General features: G+C 41.8%; 1 protein-coding gene across 1 annotated transcript in view; it reads left to right on the top strand.

Annotated features, from left to right (window-relative positions):
- Ryr2 (ryanodine receptor 2) overlaps positions 1-16,266 on the top strand; it is a 401,257-nt gene that overhangs the window by 376,123 nt on the left and 8,868 nt on the right. The window contains exons 98-101 of the mRNA XM_035441718.1: positions 3,750-3,810; positions 6,537-6,683; positions 8,159-8,293; positions 13,987-14,143. Of these exons, the coding sequence (XP_035297609.1) occupies positions 3,750-3,810; positions 6,537-6,683; positions 8,159-8,293; positions 13,987-14,143 (500 nt within the window). The remainder of the gene's footprint in view (positions 1-3,749; positions 3,811-6,536; positions 6,684-8,158; positions 8,294-13,986; positions 14,144-16,266) is intronic.

Here is a 16,266-nt window from a genome sequence, read left to right as displayed (position 1 = left end):
GTGTGTGTTTCTTATGTGTGTAGCTTTTTGAGACAGGGTTTCTTTGAGCATCTTTGGCTGTCCTGAAATTCACTCTATAGACCAGGCTGGCCTCAAACTCAGAAATCCTCCTGCTTCTGCCTCCACTAAAGCTATGTGCCACCACTACCCAACTTTCTTATAGAACCTAGGAGTAGCAGCCCAGGGATGATACCACCCACAATGGGCTGGGGATTCCCCATCAATCACTAATTAAGAAAATGCTCTACAGCCAGATCTTAATGAAGACATTTTCTCAACTGAAGTTCCTTCCTTTCAGATAACTCTATTTTGTATCAAGTTGACATAAAACCAGCTAGGACATGAGTATTGGAAGTTTTAGAATGAAGGGATATTTTCCTATTAACTTATTATTTTCATTGTTGTTGTTGTTATTGTTATTATTACTGAGACAGGGTCTTGTTATGTAGCCCAGGCTGATCTAAAACTCATTATGTAATATCGCATGAAGGCCTGGAGCTCCCTAGGCCTCCAGCTCACCATCTTCCTGCTCTTGCTTCTGGACTGTTGTGATTTCATGTATGAGCCACCACATATGGCTGGAAAATAATGCTCTCATATAGTTCATCAGGTCACCTTTGTCAACTCCTTTCATGCTTAGAAAAAAATTAGTGCCGAAACCTATTGCAAATATTGATGGGTTGCTTATGAAAGGGTCCTGTGTTACTAAAAATAATTATGGCTCACAGACAATCTTTTGCTTGGAGAGAAGGAAAAATACAGCAGGGCCTGTCTGTGCACAGCCTCAGCCCTTGGGAATTTTAAGCAAGAGGGTTAGCTGAGCCTAAGTGTTCATGAGGAGTGTTGACAGAAAAGCAACACTCTGCCTCAGAAAAAGGCAAGAGACAAAGAAACCCTGAGCTAAAGAAGGAAACCTTCATCCTTCTAAGAAATACCAAACAAAGACAGAAAACAGCAATAACAACAACAAATGCCTATTCTATCAGCCTTACTTAACAAACTGCTCATTCTCATATTTCTAATTCCAGAATGGTCTACTTAAAGTCAACAATTTTTAAAAAGTAATTAAAGATGGAACTCTTCTGTCTGGAGAGGCCCCTTTGAGAACTGCACCTGTTACACTATATTGTGTCAGTTCATGTCATCTGCCAATTGACCTGCAGCTGGGGTGTAAAAAGGCAGACTAAGTTACATCTAACCCCCAAATCAATGCTAAGTTATAAAAAAAATGAAGTGGTTTTTTTTGGGGGGGGTTCAAGATGGGGTTTCCCTGTGGCTTTGGAGGCTGTCCTGGAACTAGCTCTTGTAGACCAGGCTGGTCTCGAACTCACAGAGATCTGCCTGCCTTTGCATCCCGAGTGCTGGGATTAAAGGTGTGAGCCACCACTGTCCAGCAAAGTGTTTTACAGTACATGCATTATTTAATTTTCAAAGATCATGAGTTTTTGTGCTCAGATTTATTCATTCAACATAGATTGATGGAGGGACATTTAATTTGTTTGATGGTACTCATTATCCACAAGGTCACAGATCAGTAAAAGAGAAAGGCTCCCAGCATTAGCAATAGCTAAGATGCTTGCTGGGAGCCATAATAGGAGGAGGGTCTAGTCCTTGGGGTACAAAGAAAGGCTGAAGCCTACCCAAAGGGAAATGGAGAATGAGCTGCTGGGGTGACTGTAAGCAAAAAGAAACAGTGCTGCAGCTCAGAGGGAGAGCATTCACTGGGCAAGTTCAAGTCCTGGGTACATGCCCTAGTACTATAAAGAGATAACAAGAAAAGGAGACAAACAGTGGCCTCCTTTATAAAATTTAGTTGTAAGATGAATGTATGTGTTCATGCAAGTTTTGTTATTTGAATCAGAAACCTTTCTACTGAAATGCAATACAAAATGGTCAATAATGATAGGGAGCTGGCTCCATGGTAAAGCGCTCGGTGTGCAAGCCTGAGGACCAGAGATCAGATCTCCAGCAGCCATATAGAGCCTGGTGTGGGTGAACATGCCTGTGATCCCAGTGTTAGGAGGTGGACACATGTGGATTCTGGGAGCTTGCTGGCCTGTGTCTAGCCACAATGTTGAGGTTCACTAAAATACCTTGTCTAGAAGTTAAGATGGATAGTTAATAGAGAAAGACAACCAGTCAATCTCTGGCCTTCCCAACAACATGCACGAAGTACACCCCATACATATGTAAACACACACATATACTGTACACATATAAAAGTATAATACACACACACACAAAAACAAACAAAAACAACTGCTGATCCTGAGATTTGAAAGACAGGAAGGACCAAGTCCAAGGTTGTCCAAATTAAAGCAAGCTATATTTGGGTGCACCTAAGACTGGCCAGCCAGCTGTTTTCTTTTATGTTGGGTTGGAAAGAATAACCCTCACTGTTCTCTTGAAGTCTCTCTTACAGGAGAGATAAGGTGTTCACAGAGCTGAGAAGGTTGGTGATTATTCCTTGTTAAAAGGATGCAATGAAAAGGGGAGGAACAAAGCAAGAGTATACATCAAGTAAATGAGGGTTTTAAGCAGTTTACATCAAACCAGGGACTTACTGCTAATTAGAAATAGAATCCTTAATTATCAGGAGCTTAGCACAGGACAAGTAGACCTCTCTTTGCTAGGATTTAGTGCCAAACAAACAGGAACTTCTTTTTAACGGTTTTAGCTATGAACAGAACTCTTAACCTGCAAGGTTTATTTTAAGTTTTATTCTTCCATTAAACTGTGAGGTTGTTCCTGTTTTGATTTTTACATTAATTACTGGCACATATGACCAAATGCTCTCATTCTCTAGCTCCTATCTCTCTATCTTCATCTCTTTCTCCCTATCCATCTCCCTGTTTATCCCATCCCCACAAACACAGCAAAAAATCTGTTTCAAGGGGCTGGCAGACGGCTCAATGGTTAAGAGCATTTGTGGTTCTTGTAGAGGACAGGGATCGGTTCCTAGCACTCACATCGTGATTGACAGCTGCCTAGAACTCCAGTTCCAGGGGATATGATACACTCTTTTGGCCTCTCTGAGTACTGCACACATGTGATACACAGACACACATGCAGGCAAAACACCCATAGACATAAAATAAGAGCAAATACTTTCAAAAGGTATTGTAAATACACAGCAAAATTTACTGAGTCAACTTTGGAAGCACACATATTATTTAGTTTTGTATAGCTTCCAGGAATAAGAGAATGTAAATTAAGTTATAATGCAGTAAAAAAAGAAAAGGCTGTTTTTAAATAACAAGATGGGTTGTTGAGATTGCTCAGTGGATAAGGGCAGACAAGCCTGGCAACCTCAGTCCACTTCCCAGAACCCAAAGTGAGAGGAGAGAACTAACTTATACAGGCTGTCCTCTGACTTCCACACATGCACTGTCACTTGTGTATGCCCCCCCCCACACACACACCATGCACACATATCATAAGTACTATGCACAACAGTAATAATACTTATAATGAAGATAAAATTAAATTACTGAAGAAGAAGAAGAAGGCGGCACCATTTTTTTCTCATCATCACAGGGCACTGGGCTGGTGCGGGGGGCATGTCTATAGAGCAGGTTTTAGTTCTTCATATTTACCTGGGGACAAGTGGTCTCCAGAGTACTGATCTCCTGAGCACTGTTCTCTTGAGCAGGTGTCTAGCTTTCTCCATGTCAAGTGCAGGCCCACAGGTTCTCATAGACCTAAGTCTCTAGTAATGTGAATATCCACACTGTCTTTTGTCATTCCAGATTGAACTCTATTGATGTGAAGTACCAGATGTGGAAACTGGGAGTCGTGTTCACAGACAACGTAAGCCTCTTCACCCTCATTGGATACCTCTCTGGAGCTCTTGCAGATAGAGGGAGGGTTATTTGAGGAAATTATTCAGATACCAACTCAGCTAATAAACATGTGTCTGAGAGAGACCCTAGCACAGACACTTAAACCAGCCTATTTTGTATATTAATTTTAAAAAACTTGAAAATTTATGTGGATTTCCATTTATGTTTCAGAGGGACCATGGTAGACGCAAAGGTTTGTCAATGCTCCAAACACACCTAAATAAAAATTTAAAAATATTGGTACCAGAGAGGAGATAAGTGGGAGGAAGAAGATGGGGTGGGCAGATGGAGAAACAACAGAAACAAAGTATTTATGAAAATGCCATGATGCATATTGCTGCATATATGTTTTTTAAACGAATACATTTAAAAAATAGTTGTGCTCACTTTTTCTCTAAAATTAACTACATTAAATCATTGTGTTCTTATTCTTGATCTATCCTTATCAGAAAGACTTTAGACACTAAACATATGCCCCAAGTATATACTTAAACAGTTTAAATAGAGTCATCCTTTACCAAAAGCTGTCTCTGTACCTCACTGCTTAATTTTAACACTGACTTTTATAGTGAATGTTCCATTTCCCTAGTCTGTAAAGTTTGTGACAACAAGCAAATTCTCTCCCCTCCATTCCCACCCTTCCACCCAGCCATTATAGGTACTTCTGACAACTTCAAAATTCAATCTGTAAGTACCTTTCAGAGCCACAGACTGTTAGCATACCACCTTGCAAGTACTTTGTCATCCGATGGTGGAAAAATTCTCAGTGAGCAGAAGCTGCTCAACTCCTGCTTCAGTCAGTATCTTCCCCTCAGGGAGTTTGTACAGTCTGGCTTGGGCACACTGGAGGAATTCTCCATGCCACAGCCCTTGCATAATCCTGCTTTGCCCAAGTGAGACCTTAATAGTTTCATTTCTGTGGAGTTTCTTGTTATCCAGAGAACTTGGATGTGGGTTAATCCTGAAGGTAGCTTGGAGATGTCCCTTCAAACACCTTTCTGAGACCCCTTAGGCTGTCAGTCACTTCAGCTTCTGTTTGGCCAGTCACTTCTCACATGTCAGGTCTTCAATAGTTTAGTTGGTCTCTGAAAAGCAATGCAGGTAATCAGAAGAAGGATTGGCAGTGGCATTTCTTAACATCGAAAAAGAGTAACTTTTAGTATAAATGAGCTAAGTGCCAATGTTAGGAACTGCCCATTCTCCATCTGTCACTGAGGCTTAACAGGGTACCTCCATGGCAATACACACTCTGCCCATTACTAGTTTGTCAGTTGTGTTCATCTCCTTCCTCTTGTGTTCTCCATGTGTGTCTTTTTTCCCTCAGGCTTTTCATCTCTTGCTAGCTTGTAAAATTACTCCTCCTTAATGTCCTATGGCAAGTGTATCACTTCCAAAGCTGTACATCCAAATCCTCAGTGTCTTTTCTGAATGCCATTTTTCTTTTCCTAGCTTCAGTCCCTTTTTTATTTCATGAAATCCTGCAACCTCAGACACCACCCCACTCTTTTTCCTTCTTGCTAAAACCTAAGATTAGAATCAGAGCCACTGTTCTGCTCCTCTTCTGTGAGTGGATGTCATCCAGACACAGCATCGGTAGGAAAACTCTGCTCCAAGGAGCTAAAGCCATCACTGGGTTTCTATCCTGCATCTTCACTGCCCCCCCACCAAACATGGCCATTTTCACTCTAACAGAAGTGAATCATTTACATTAATTATAATTCAAGAATCTGAAGAGATTATCCAGAGCACCTGCTGTCTTACAGAAGACCTAGGTTTGGTTCACAGCTCTGACAAAAGGCAGTTCATTACTTTCTATAACTCCAGTTCCTGGGGAGCTGATTCACTCTTCTGGCTTCTGAGGGTACTGCATTGTGTGCTTATACCTACACAATAACGCACACATACACACCCACACCCACACCCCCACACCCATCCACCCACACCAACACCCCCCCCCACACACACACAGACAGAGACAGAGAGAGACAGAGAGAATTAAAAAGTAACTCTTTAATTTTGATTCAGGAGACTTCTCCAAGCAGCACCAGTTTGTAGTTCAGGTCACTAAAGGTGTTAGTGACATCAAGGAGTGCTTTGTTCTTAGGCTTACTTTAGTTCATGCAAAACACAATGCTGCCTTAATCAAACTCCTCAGGAACAATATATTCCAACTAATAGATTTACAAGCTTGGTGTGTAGATAAGTGGAAGGCAGAGGAGAAAAGGAGTCAAAGTTGGGGGATTCTTGGATAGACAAGGATTTCTAAATAGACAGTCTTGTCCCTCAGTGACATCCAATGGCATTTTTATCATCACGGCTGGATGGTCTTTGAAGTCTAGCAGATCCTGAAGTCTCAGGGCATCCCCAATAGCAAGGAATTATTGGTATAAAATAGCACCATGCTGAGGCTGAGAGACTGCCCTTAGGATATACGATGATCATTTCTATTATTTGTAAGAGGATGAAGAAGAGCTGGTGTAGTTAAAGGAAAAAATATATACCAAGCCTTTCACAACAAACTGAATAAAGGTAAAATGTGCACAGATCTAATCCAGCTAATTAGATTAGAAGAATTATAGTCTGTAGAGAAAAAGGTGAGTGCAGTAGTTAGCATAGAGTGAGATGGCAGCGGCTCTTACCAGTTTGTGTGGACTCTGGTATCTGATACATCTCATCCCTGTTTGCTCCTAACAGTCCTTCCTGTACCTAGCCTGGTATATGACCATGTCTGTTCTTGGACACTATAACAACTTTTTTTTTGCTGCTCACCTCCTTGACATCGCGATGGGATTCAAGACCTTGAGAACCATACTGTCCTCAGTTACCCACAATGGAAAACAGGTAAAAGGTCATCTTTCCCTTAGAGAAACTAAAAACAGCAAGAAAAGAGCCTGCAAAATTAGATCCAGCCCTTAAGTGACAATGTATGGCATTAAAGACTTCTCATGTCTGGATAGTCTGTGTCTTTTCCTTTATAAATTAGGATGAGTAATTACAAAGACCCTATAGCCTGAGTTTAAGGATTGGCTTGATGGATTCACTATGTGATCCTGGGTAAGTGAATTAGTATTTGTCAATGCCAAATCCTATTTTGGTAAAGAACAACCAATAAGAATACCTTGTCAGATTAAGACTGAGAGCAAATCCAACAGGAACTGTCTGCATTGAACACTGAGGAAACTAGTTCCTGTTTTGCTTATGAGACAATGTCTGCTCCATCTGACACTATGCCATGCCAAAAACTGTTTCAGAGTCCAGATGCATTAGTTGCATTGATAACAAGAGGTGTTGGAGTTAAATTTAATAAGAGATCTTCTCTACTTCTTAAGTTGAATAAAATCTTAATGATATTTTATATACTTGACATGCCGATGTAGGGAACAGCTGGTCTAGGTCTAAAAAACCCACTAATGTTCTGATGGAACTCAGCTGTTCATGCTGGATCTCTCCATTACTGTGACATGGTGCAAAAGTATACATTTACTTATTCATCTATTGCTTCATGCTACCAAGTGATGGTAAAAATTCTGTGCTAATTATCTGGATTAACAGCCCTTCTACCCCAGTACATTTTATAATCAGTGTCCCCCCAACCACTGGATCTGCATCTACTTTTACTGCCATTACCATAACCCCTTGTTTTCTAAAGTTCAGCAAGTAGCTCCTACAAATGTCACCTAAGGTTATGAATAAAGCTGTGATACCTATGGAAACTCAAAGGTCCCATGACAGGATCTCTGTGCACTCTGCTCACTTGCTAGTTGGTGGATTGCGACAGAGCTTCCAGCACATTGAACAACTGGAGAGGTGGGAAGGCAGGTGGGGAGCACTTAACTGCTCTTGCCGAGGATCCTGGTTCAGTTCCCAGCACCCATGTTGGGTGGCTTACAACTTCCTGGAACTCCAGTCCCATGGGATCCTACATTGTCTTCTGGATACTTCAGGCAGTATACACACATGGTGTACATTCATACAAGCAGCCACACATACATGCACATAAATGAAGACTTGACTTACAATGTGGGAGCGTATGTTATACAGTATCTTCTATCAGGTGGTGAGATGGTAGCAAAGTGAGCAATAAAACTGCTTTCTAATATGCATCGAGCTTAGTATAAAATACTTTGACAGAGTGATAGAGAAAATGTACAAATAAGATCTACTTGTGGACTAAGAAGGAGGAAATAATGAGGGCATGAGTCACATTGGCTTTTAGTCAGTTAAGTCTACATGTGTTGGTAGTTTCCCTCCCACACAACTGTCAATTACACTGGTCATACATCCTGTATTCCTAATAAATGTCACCTTGCTTTCAGCTCGTGTTAACGGTTGGCTTATTAGCTGTTGTTGTGTACCTGTACACTGTTGTGGCATTCAATTTCTTCCGGAAATTCTATAATAAAAGTGAAGATGGTGATACTCCAGATATGAAATGTGATGACATGCTGACGGTAAGCTCCTGAACTTGCAGTAAAAACTACCCACTCCTTCCATCTAAGTAACTGCACATTCATTTCCTCATCCTAGGACAGGAGTGGAGGAGGTACCAGGTAGAGTGGCTTCTCAAACTACAGCCATTTTCATTTCAGCAAAGCATAAGGGACCATTTCTGTCAATTTCCCACCTATGTTTGTTCAGCTTAGTAATTAGTAGACTTGCTGAGAAATGTAGTTAGGATTGGGAGACATGTAATTATGTTAGCTTGATACTCATCATCCCAGGACATCGGGTAGAATGTTCTCCTGGAGAGTGCTCTGAAGCTTTGCTTTTGGCTTGCCTTACTGACTTTACCTGGCATTAGTAAAATCCAAACAATGTAGCTTAACCGAACTGATACTTTTGATTTTATACTGAACTTCTTGTCTTAAAGGTTCTCTTTTGGTCCTGGGCAAATTTCACAGATGTTTCAGCTTCCATGTTGTTTGTAACTGTTGTACAACCTGCTTCTCTGATGATGGTTGTGTTTCTGGGATAAAATATCCTGTCCCAAAGCTACTTAGAGTAGAAAGGCTTGCAGTTCTGGAGGGATAGAGCCCATCATGATAGGGAAGACACGCAGTGGGCATAAAAGTCATGAGGGCAGGAGCAGGAGGTCGACTGGCCACATTTCATCCACATTCAAGAAATAGAGAATGGCAAGTAGCACTAGGCAATAAATAAGACTTCACAGCCCCTCTCCCAGTGACACATTTCCTCCAGCAAGGCTCTGCCTTCTGAAGGTTCTGTAATCTCCTAGAACAGTGTTACCAACTGGAGACCAGGTATTCAAACACACGAGCCTATGGGGAACATGTCATATGCAAATCACAAAATTACTATCCTAGAGTACTTATGTTTGGGAGGGGGAAATTAAGGCAAAGTACCTGTTGCTGGCTGGGGAGAGCATGGCCTTTCTATGAGCCCTTCACTGAAATACCTGTTTGGTTGGGTTGTATGTGAGTGTCAAAGGGGCTGATAGGATGATTGTGAAATTTCTCTCAAAAAGGGAATATCCTGGAAGAGTGACATGAACAATATACTGATACTGTGATGAATAAGTTCGATATTTTTTTACACTCCTTTGGAATGGAATAGAGTAACTTGAAGCACACAGGAATCCTCATAGAAATTAAACTATGATAAAATTGCTTTTTACAACCATAAAATGTAAAAAAAATTCAATAAATGGTTTTGACACCTTGTACAACCCCTTAAAGGAAAAATGATAGAAATGAATGCCAATCTTTCAATTCAAGTCATTAACAGTTAAGACACATTCATCTTTTTAAAATAATGACAAATTTTAAGAGAGAAAAGAATTTTATGTAAAATTTAGAAACTTGCAAAACTCAAAAATTATTTTTGTGACTAACAACTATAAATCAAATCTTATAGACAAATGATAAATTGACCAAAATGCATTCAACATGATAAGGAGGAGGCAATTTCCTTCACTGGCACAGTTCTCATCACACCGTTAAAAAGACATAAGCCCTTGCCAGCAAGATGCTCACTGGGGAATGTGCCTGCCTCCAAGTCTACAGTCAATCTGAGTTCAATTCCCCAGTCACACAAAGTGGAACGGGCAATACGTGAATGGTTTCTTCTGACCTTACAACCATCCATGGCACCCCCACATAATATACAAATAAAAAGTAATTTTAAAATGTTATAAGAAATAAGACAATGCACAAAGGGTCAATTATGTAGCTAGATATTGCACAATATCATTAATTCATTCATCTCATAAATGTGAAAACATGCCCAACTGTTACTATAAAGAAAGAAATGTAAGCCAGAATAGCAGAAGACCACACTTCATTATTAAAAATATTAAAGCTTGCAATAACTCCACTCAGGGGTTGATGGGGAAGCTAGCACATTCCTCTTACTGGGAATTTGAATTTATAGAACTTTAAACAGGTTGTCAAATATTTATCAAAGTCAGTTTGTTATCTGTTAGTTGCTCTTATCATGAGGCCCTGTGTAACTCCGTTCAGTATGTAGTCACAGTACCTAGCATGGCCCAGTTTTCACTCAATCTCTATATATGTTTCCATTGTTTGCCTTCATTTTTCTTAGGAATACCACGGCCTCTCCTGGTTGGGCTTGCTCAGCAGTATAGGATGTGAATCCAGAAGGCAGAGAAATTTGTCTCCATTTTACTTTTGCCTTGGCATTGCCAAGATGCTCTAGAACAACTTTAAGGCATCAACTGTGTATCATGACTCATGGTTTCAGAGGTGTTAGGCAGTGGTAATGATGGATGCATGCTGGAGATCAGTTTGCATCTCGGTGACTAGGAAGCAGAGAGCAGTGGGTTCAGAAGGACAAGATAGCCTGGAGGACCTGTCATGAACACCTACTGCCTCCATCAAGGCTCTGCCTCTTACTCCCATCATATCCCAGTAATGCCATCTGTCACATTCAGATCCAACAGGGATTCATCCATTGCTTCTGTCAGAGTCCTGATGACCTGCTTGTCTCTGAAAACACCCTTATGGATAATTACTAGTCTCTTAGGTGTTGCTTTATCCAATCATGATGACAAGAATGTCTCACCATCACCGTCTCATCCTTAAGATAAGGAGGTGGGTTCTTGACTTAGCTTGACATTAACATTCACAGTTTGAGAGACTTTGATTTGTTTTTGTTTTTGTTTTTGAGACAAGGTTTTTCTGTGGCTTTGGAGGCTGTCCTGGAACTAGCTCTTGTAGACCAGGCTGGTCTCGAACTCAGAGATCTGCCTGCCTCTGCCTCCCGAGTGCTGGGATTAAAGATGTGTGCCACTACTGCCCGGCATGAGCAAGACCATCCATGCCTATCTCTGGTTTAGACTTTTGTTTCTACACCTCAGCATGAGGCTTTATCTTGTTTTGGGCTGTGCTAAGCTAGGATGCTCTCTGAGGGAGGGTCTTCTCAGGTGTCTCCTTTCTCCAAGAGAGAAAACTGAGTCTTTTGCTGCCATTAAGTTTTAAATTCAGAAGTAATTTAAACGCCTTAAATTACTGTCAAGGTAGAGGCTGTCATCATCGGGGACTTCAACCTTTTGGCTGCTGTCGTTTCCAGCAGGTGGCACTGCAGCCAAAGTTTTACAGTTCCCATGACTCACCCAGTGCTTTCTTTTCTCTTCCCAGTGCATGGGGTTTTATTCTAAGAATCTAATTAAACCAGCCTTGTCCTGGTAGGGTTTGGACTGCTTCTTCAAGAATGTAGGAGGAAAAAGTGAAAATAATAGTCTACAGCCCATGGCAAAATGGTGATGGTAGCCCAGGAGAGGTGGCACAGAAGGGCATTTTTGCCTGGTAGCATGGGCATCCCCGGGGAAGTTCTGTAAGCCTGCAGGACCAGAGGAACCCCATTCCCAAGTTTTGTCAGATAATGAGGATAAGAGGCAGCTTGGCAAAGTTAGCTGCTTAGACAGTTGCTGGAGATCACCTCAGCTAACTAATTAACTGTTCTCACACATCTGACCTGACCTTTCCATCTGGATCTCTGGCTCCTGCTTCCTGGTTCCCTCACACCCTCTTTCCCTCTGCCACACTTCCTTTGTGCATCCTCAGACTTCCTCCCTCCACCTCTACCTCTGTCTCCTGTTCCTTCCCCATCTTTTTTTTTTTTTTTTTTGATTCTCTAGAAGAAGTAAAGTGTAGTTTTCTGCTCCCTAAACTTCTTCTTCCACTTCTACTCTAACTAGGCTCAGTCTATATATAAAAAAAAAGATGGAGAAAAGGGATTCTTGTTTTCAGGAAAAGAATGATAATTTGACTGCTGAGTCCGACACCAGTGGGTGTTCACATACCTCACCAAGTCGCCATTATGAGCTTGTCTAGAAGGCTAAGGGTAGGAAAGCCACACTGAAGTCCCAAGGACAATCCTGATAGCTCATCAGCTAGGGCCAGGCAGCTGAGATCATTCATCACTGCCACTACCTGTGGCCTCAAGCCCACATCTGAAGACCCACATTCAGAGAAGAGCATGGGGCTTCACTTTCTCCATGGTAAAGATAAGCAATGTGTGTGGTATAAAGAATTTAAACAGAAAACAGGAGTATACAGTGAAAATAAATTATCCTTCATTCAAAAAGGCACTGTGGATGATTTTAGCCACCAAGTTTTAAGGAATCAATGTAGTGTCCCAATGGGAGATGTTGTTTTGTTTTGTTTTATTCAACATTTCACATTTAAACACAGACACAGAAAATGGCACCAACAATATGGACACCCTAGCCTTGAGGAGACCGGGTGTGTAGATAGGCCTAAACCAGCTTGAGTATGACAGCCTTAAACCAGCTCTCTCTAGAGGACTCTCTTGGCTTCTCTGCCACAAAGAGTCTTTTCTAGGCTCCAGAATAGTCCTGGTGGGTTCGGGTGGATTTGTATGGTAGTGGTGGTTCAGAGCAGCTGTCGTGTTTTTGTCTGGCTGAGAAAGTACCTTTGTGGGTGTGATGGTTAAGATTATCAGCCTGACAAGATCAGATGGGGACAGTGGGCATGTGAACCAAGTGCAGAGCTGTAGAAGGGCTTTTTCCCCTTTGCGGTATAGGTAGTAACTAAAGAGACTAGCATGGGTTAGAGACACATGAGTTGAGTAAGTTAGGCTATGTAGAGAAGACTAAGAAGGTCTCGCTTTGGAAGACCTGTAGACTTATGTCCCCAAAGTATGTGCTTTGGATGAGGGTAGGGAAGGACACCACCTGGCACAAAGGATGCTCAGCAAAAACCTGGACCTGGGGATGGCTTTACACAGTGGTGTTGGGGGTATGAATATTGAAATAAAAACTTATAGATGAGTAGGGCCCAGAGTAAAGGGTGAGGTGGAGAGCTGAGTTATCTTGAATTAAGTTAAAAATCTAGATGCTATGAGCCAGGAACTCTGTTCTCCAGGGGACATTTGTCCTTCAGAGCCATTTTTCTTTATTATTATTACTGTAGAGAAAGGAACTGTTAGCAGGTGGTCAGTAAATGCACAGCATGACTCCATCACAAGGGATTATTCAATCCTCAAATGGCAGTGATGCAGAGGCCAAGCTCTGTTCCAAAGACACTCCAGCAAAACCTTCTCTTCTGTGCATCATACCTCAGCAGCTGTAATAGGTGTTGGCTGCCCTTTTGTTTTAATGAATAGTTTCTCATTCCTCTCTATCGTCCCACACCATCTTTCTTCATTATCCTAGACACCAGGTAAAAATTATCTCTGCATCCCATTCATGAATTCTCCATGAGAGGAGAAGCCAGCAAGTCTGCCTTGATGTAGCTCCATTTCTGAGATTCTGTATTTTCCCCCACTAGGCTTTTACTTTCCTCTTCCATGTCTGCGCCACTGTGGACATAACCAGATAATACCATTTTATATAGCTCAAGGCCCTGTAATGTGATCGAAATACTGTGTCATCTCATGTGCTTCACAGCCAGGGTGCTAACTCTCCCAAGTGACACAAAAGGTCTAAGCCAAGTGAACAGTGTGGAGTTTGACTAAGAAATAGTGGTGTACAAGAGCTACATATTCACACCACAGGGGAAAGGATTAAAGCAGCAAGGCAACACAGAGCACAAAGAGCCTTCTCATTTAGATTGAGGACCAGACACCAGAGAGAAAGCCTCATGTCAGTGGAATGTCAAGGAGGGTGCTGACCCTCACAAGTGTCTCTGTCCCTGTCTTCCAGTGTTACATGTTCCACATGTATGTGGGTGTCCGTGCTGGAGGGGGCATTGGTGATGAAATTGAAGACCCCGCAGGAGATGAGTATGAGATCTATCGCATCATCTTTGACATCACGTTCTTCTTCTTTGTGATTGTCATCCTTTTGGCCATCATACAAGGTAAGCCATACCCAGCTGTGACTCCTGGGTATTTTGACCATGATTCATCTGCTGCTGAAGCCAGGATGCAAGGTGGGCTAACAGTGTCACATGATTTCTACCAAGGCCTAATGGAACTCTTTCTTCTAGTATTTCTTCCTTTCGAAATCTCTAGATGGAAAATGAAGAAGTATGTGTTCATGTAAATAAACAAACACAAAAGCCTCCTAGCTTTTAACATAAAGAGAATATGAGATATATTCTTGAGCCAAATTTGAGGGAATGATTTAGGTTACTCCAAATTCTGTGTTCTAATGTGGAAGCAGTTTTATAAAGCTTTATAGTTTTATGGAACAGAAAAGGAGTTATAAATCAAGGCAAATTTGAAAGACACAGTGAGGACATCAGAGAAGCAGTTACAGCAAGATAGAAAAAGTTTCCACAGGCCTCAGATGCTAGCTAATGACATTCCTAGCTTTGAGATAGGTGGAAGCTAGGGGGCCTGCTAAATTAACAGATTATAAAAGGTTTTTAATCTATTAACCACAGGATGTTAGCTTCTACACAAAGGTGAGCAAGGAGTAGGCTATTTGGGGTACTAAAGCAAGTCCAAGATCAGGTAATTAGCTCTGGACCCACAACATTCCAGCCTCTCCATATTACCAGTTTTAATCAGTCAGCTCTCCATACATAGCTTCTTTCCAGGAGTTCTCACTGTCATGTGGGACCCTGGGATGTAGTGTGATGAGTACACCTTTTCCTTGCTCCCCCCCTCTCTCTTTCTCTCTGTCATGTGTATGTGTGCATGCACACACACACACACACACACACACACACACACACACACACACACACGTGCTGGCATGCATTTGAAGGACAGAAGTCAATTTCAGGAGTCTTATACATTTTTTTAAGACAAGATCTTTTCACCAGAATCCGTGGCTTTCCAATTAGGCTAGGCTGGCTGGTCAGTGAGCTATAGGGACTTGTCTCTACCTTTTGTGGGATTATTCCACCAAACTCACTCTACCATCTCTAGCCTTTTGCAATCTAAGAATCAAAAGTACATTTTATTGACTGAGCCATCTTCTCAGCCTTTTTATTTCTATTTATATAAAAAGGTATTCTACGGGAGTTAACTCCTAGTCCTGCGACATTACCAGCTTTGAAAGTTTAGAGAAGGGGTGAACCATTCATCCTGAAGTGATAGCTCTGGTTATCCAACTCTAACCTCTTCAGTTGTGGAAAGCTTTCAAACAAAGACCCTCCTTGCTGTATCTGGGCTGCAATAGTATCCCTCCATAGGGAATGGACTCTCAAAGTCAATTTTTGCTCTAGGGATATAGACTGGCTCTACTGTCAGAGGAGCCATAGACTGTCTTGGGTTCCTAGCTGGTACCCACATTCAGCGGGTTTGGTTTGGTCTAATGATGTTTCCCCAGCTTTATGATTAGGGTCTCCATTCTGTTAGTAGGTCGGGTCCACTGATTCTGCAGGTCTCTCCATCCCTGTCTTGGCTCCTTTGCTCAACCCTCCTCCCTCTCCACAACTGAATTCTAGTAGTATGGTTCAGTGCTTAGCTATGGGTGTCTGTTTCTGCTTGGAACAGCAACTGGATGAAGACTCTCCTTCCCCTCCCTGCCGGCTGGCTCCAATTTGGTCAGGGGTTCTTGTCCCCATCCCCTTCTTCGAGGGACTATGCAATCTTCTCTTGGGGTCCTCCTTGTTTCCTAGCTCCTCTGGCAGTGTGGAATGTAGGCTAGTGATCCTTTGCTCTATGTCTAAACATCAAAAATGAGTGAGTACATACCATGTTTATCTTTTCGTGATTGGGCTACCTCACTGAGGATGGTTTCTTCTAGTTCCATCCATTTGCCTGCGAATGTCAAGATTCCATTGTTCTTTTCCACTGAGTAGTACTCCATTGTGTAAGTATCCCACATTTTCTCTATCCATTCTTCAGTTGAGGGGCAGCAAGGTTGTTTCCAGGTTCTGGCTATTACAAATAATGCTGTCATGAACATAGTTGAACATATGTCCTTATTGTATGAGTGTGCATTCTTTGGGTATATGCCCAAGAAAGGGATTGCTGGATCTTGAGGTAGACTGATTCCCATTTTCCTGAGGAACTGCCATACTGATTT

This window comes from Cricetulus griseus, chromosome 3 (genome assembly GCF_003668045.3).
Source record: "Cricetulus griseus strain 17A/GY chromosome 3, alternate assembly CriGri-PICRH-1.0, whole genome shotgun sequence".
Lineage (NCBI taxonomy): Eukaryota > Metazoa > Chordata > Mammalia > Rodentia > Cricetidae > Cricetulus > Cricetulus griseus.
Note: the sequence above shows the minus strand (reverse complement) of the source record. Positions and strands in the feature narration are given on the sequence as shown.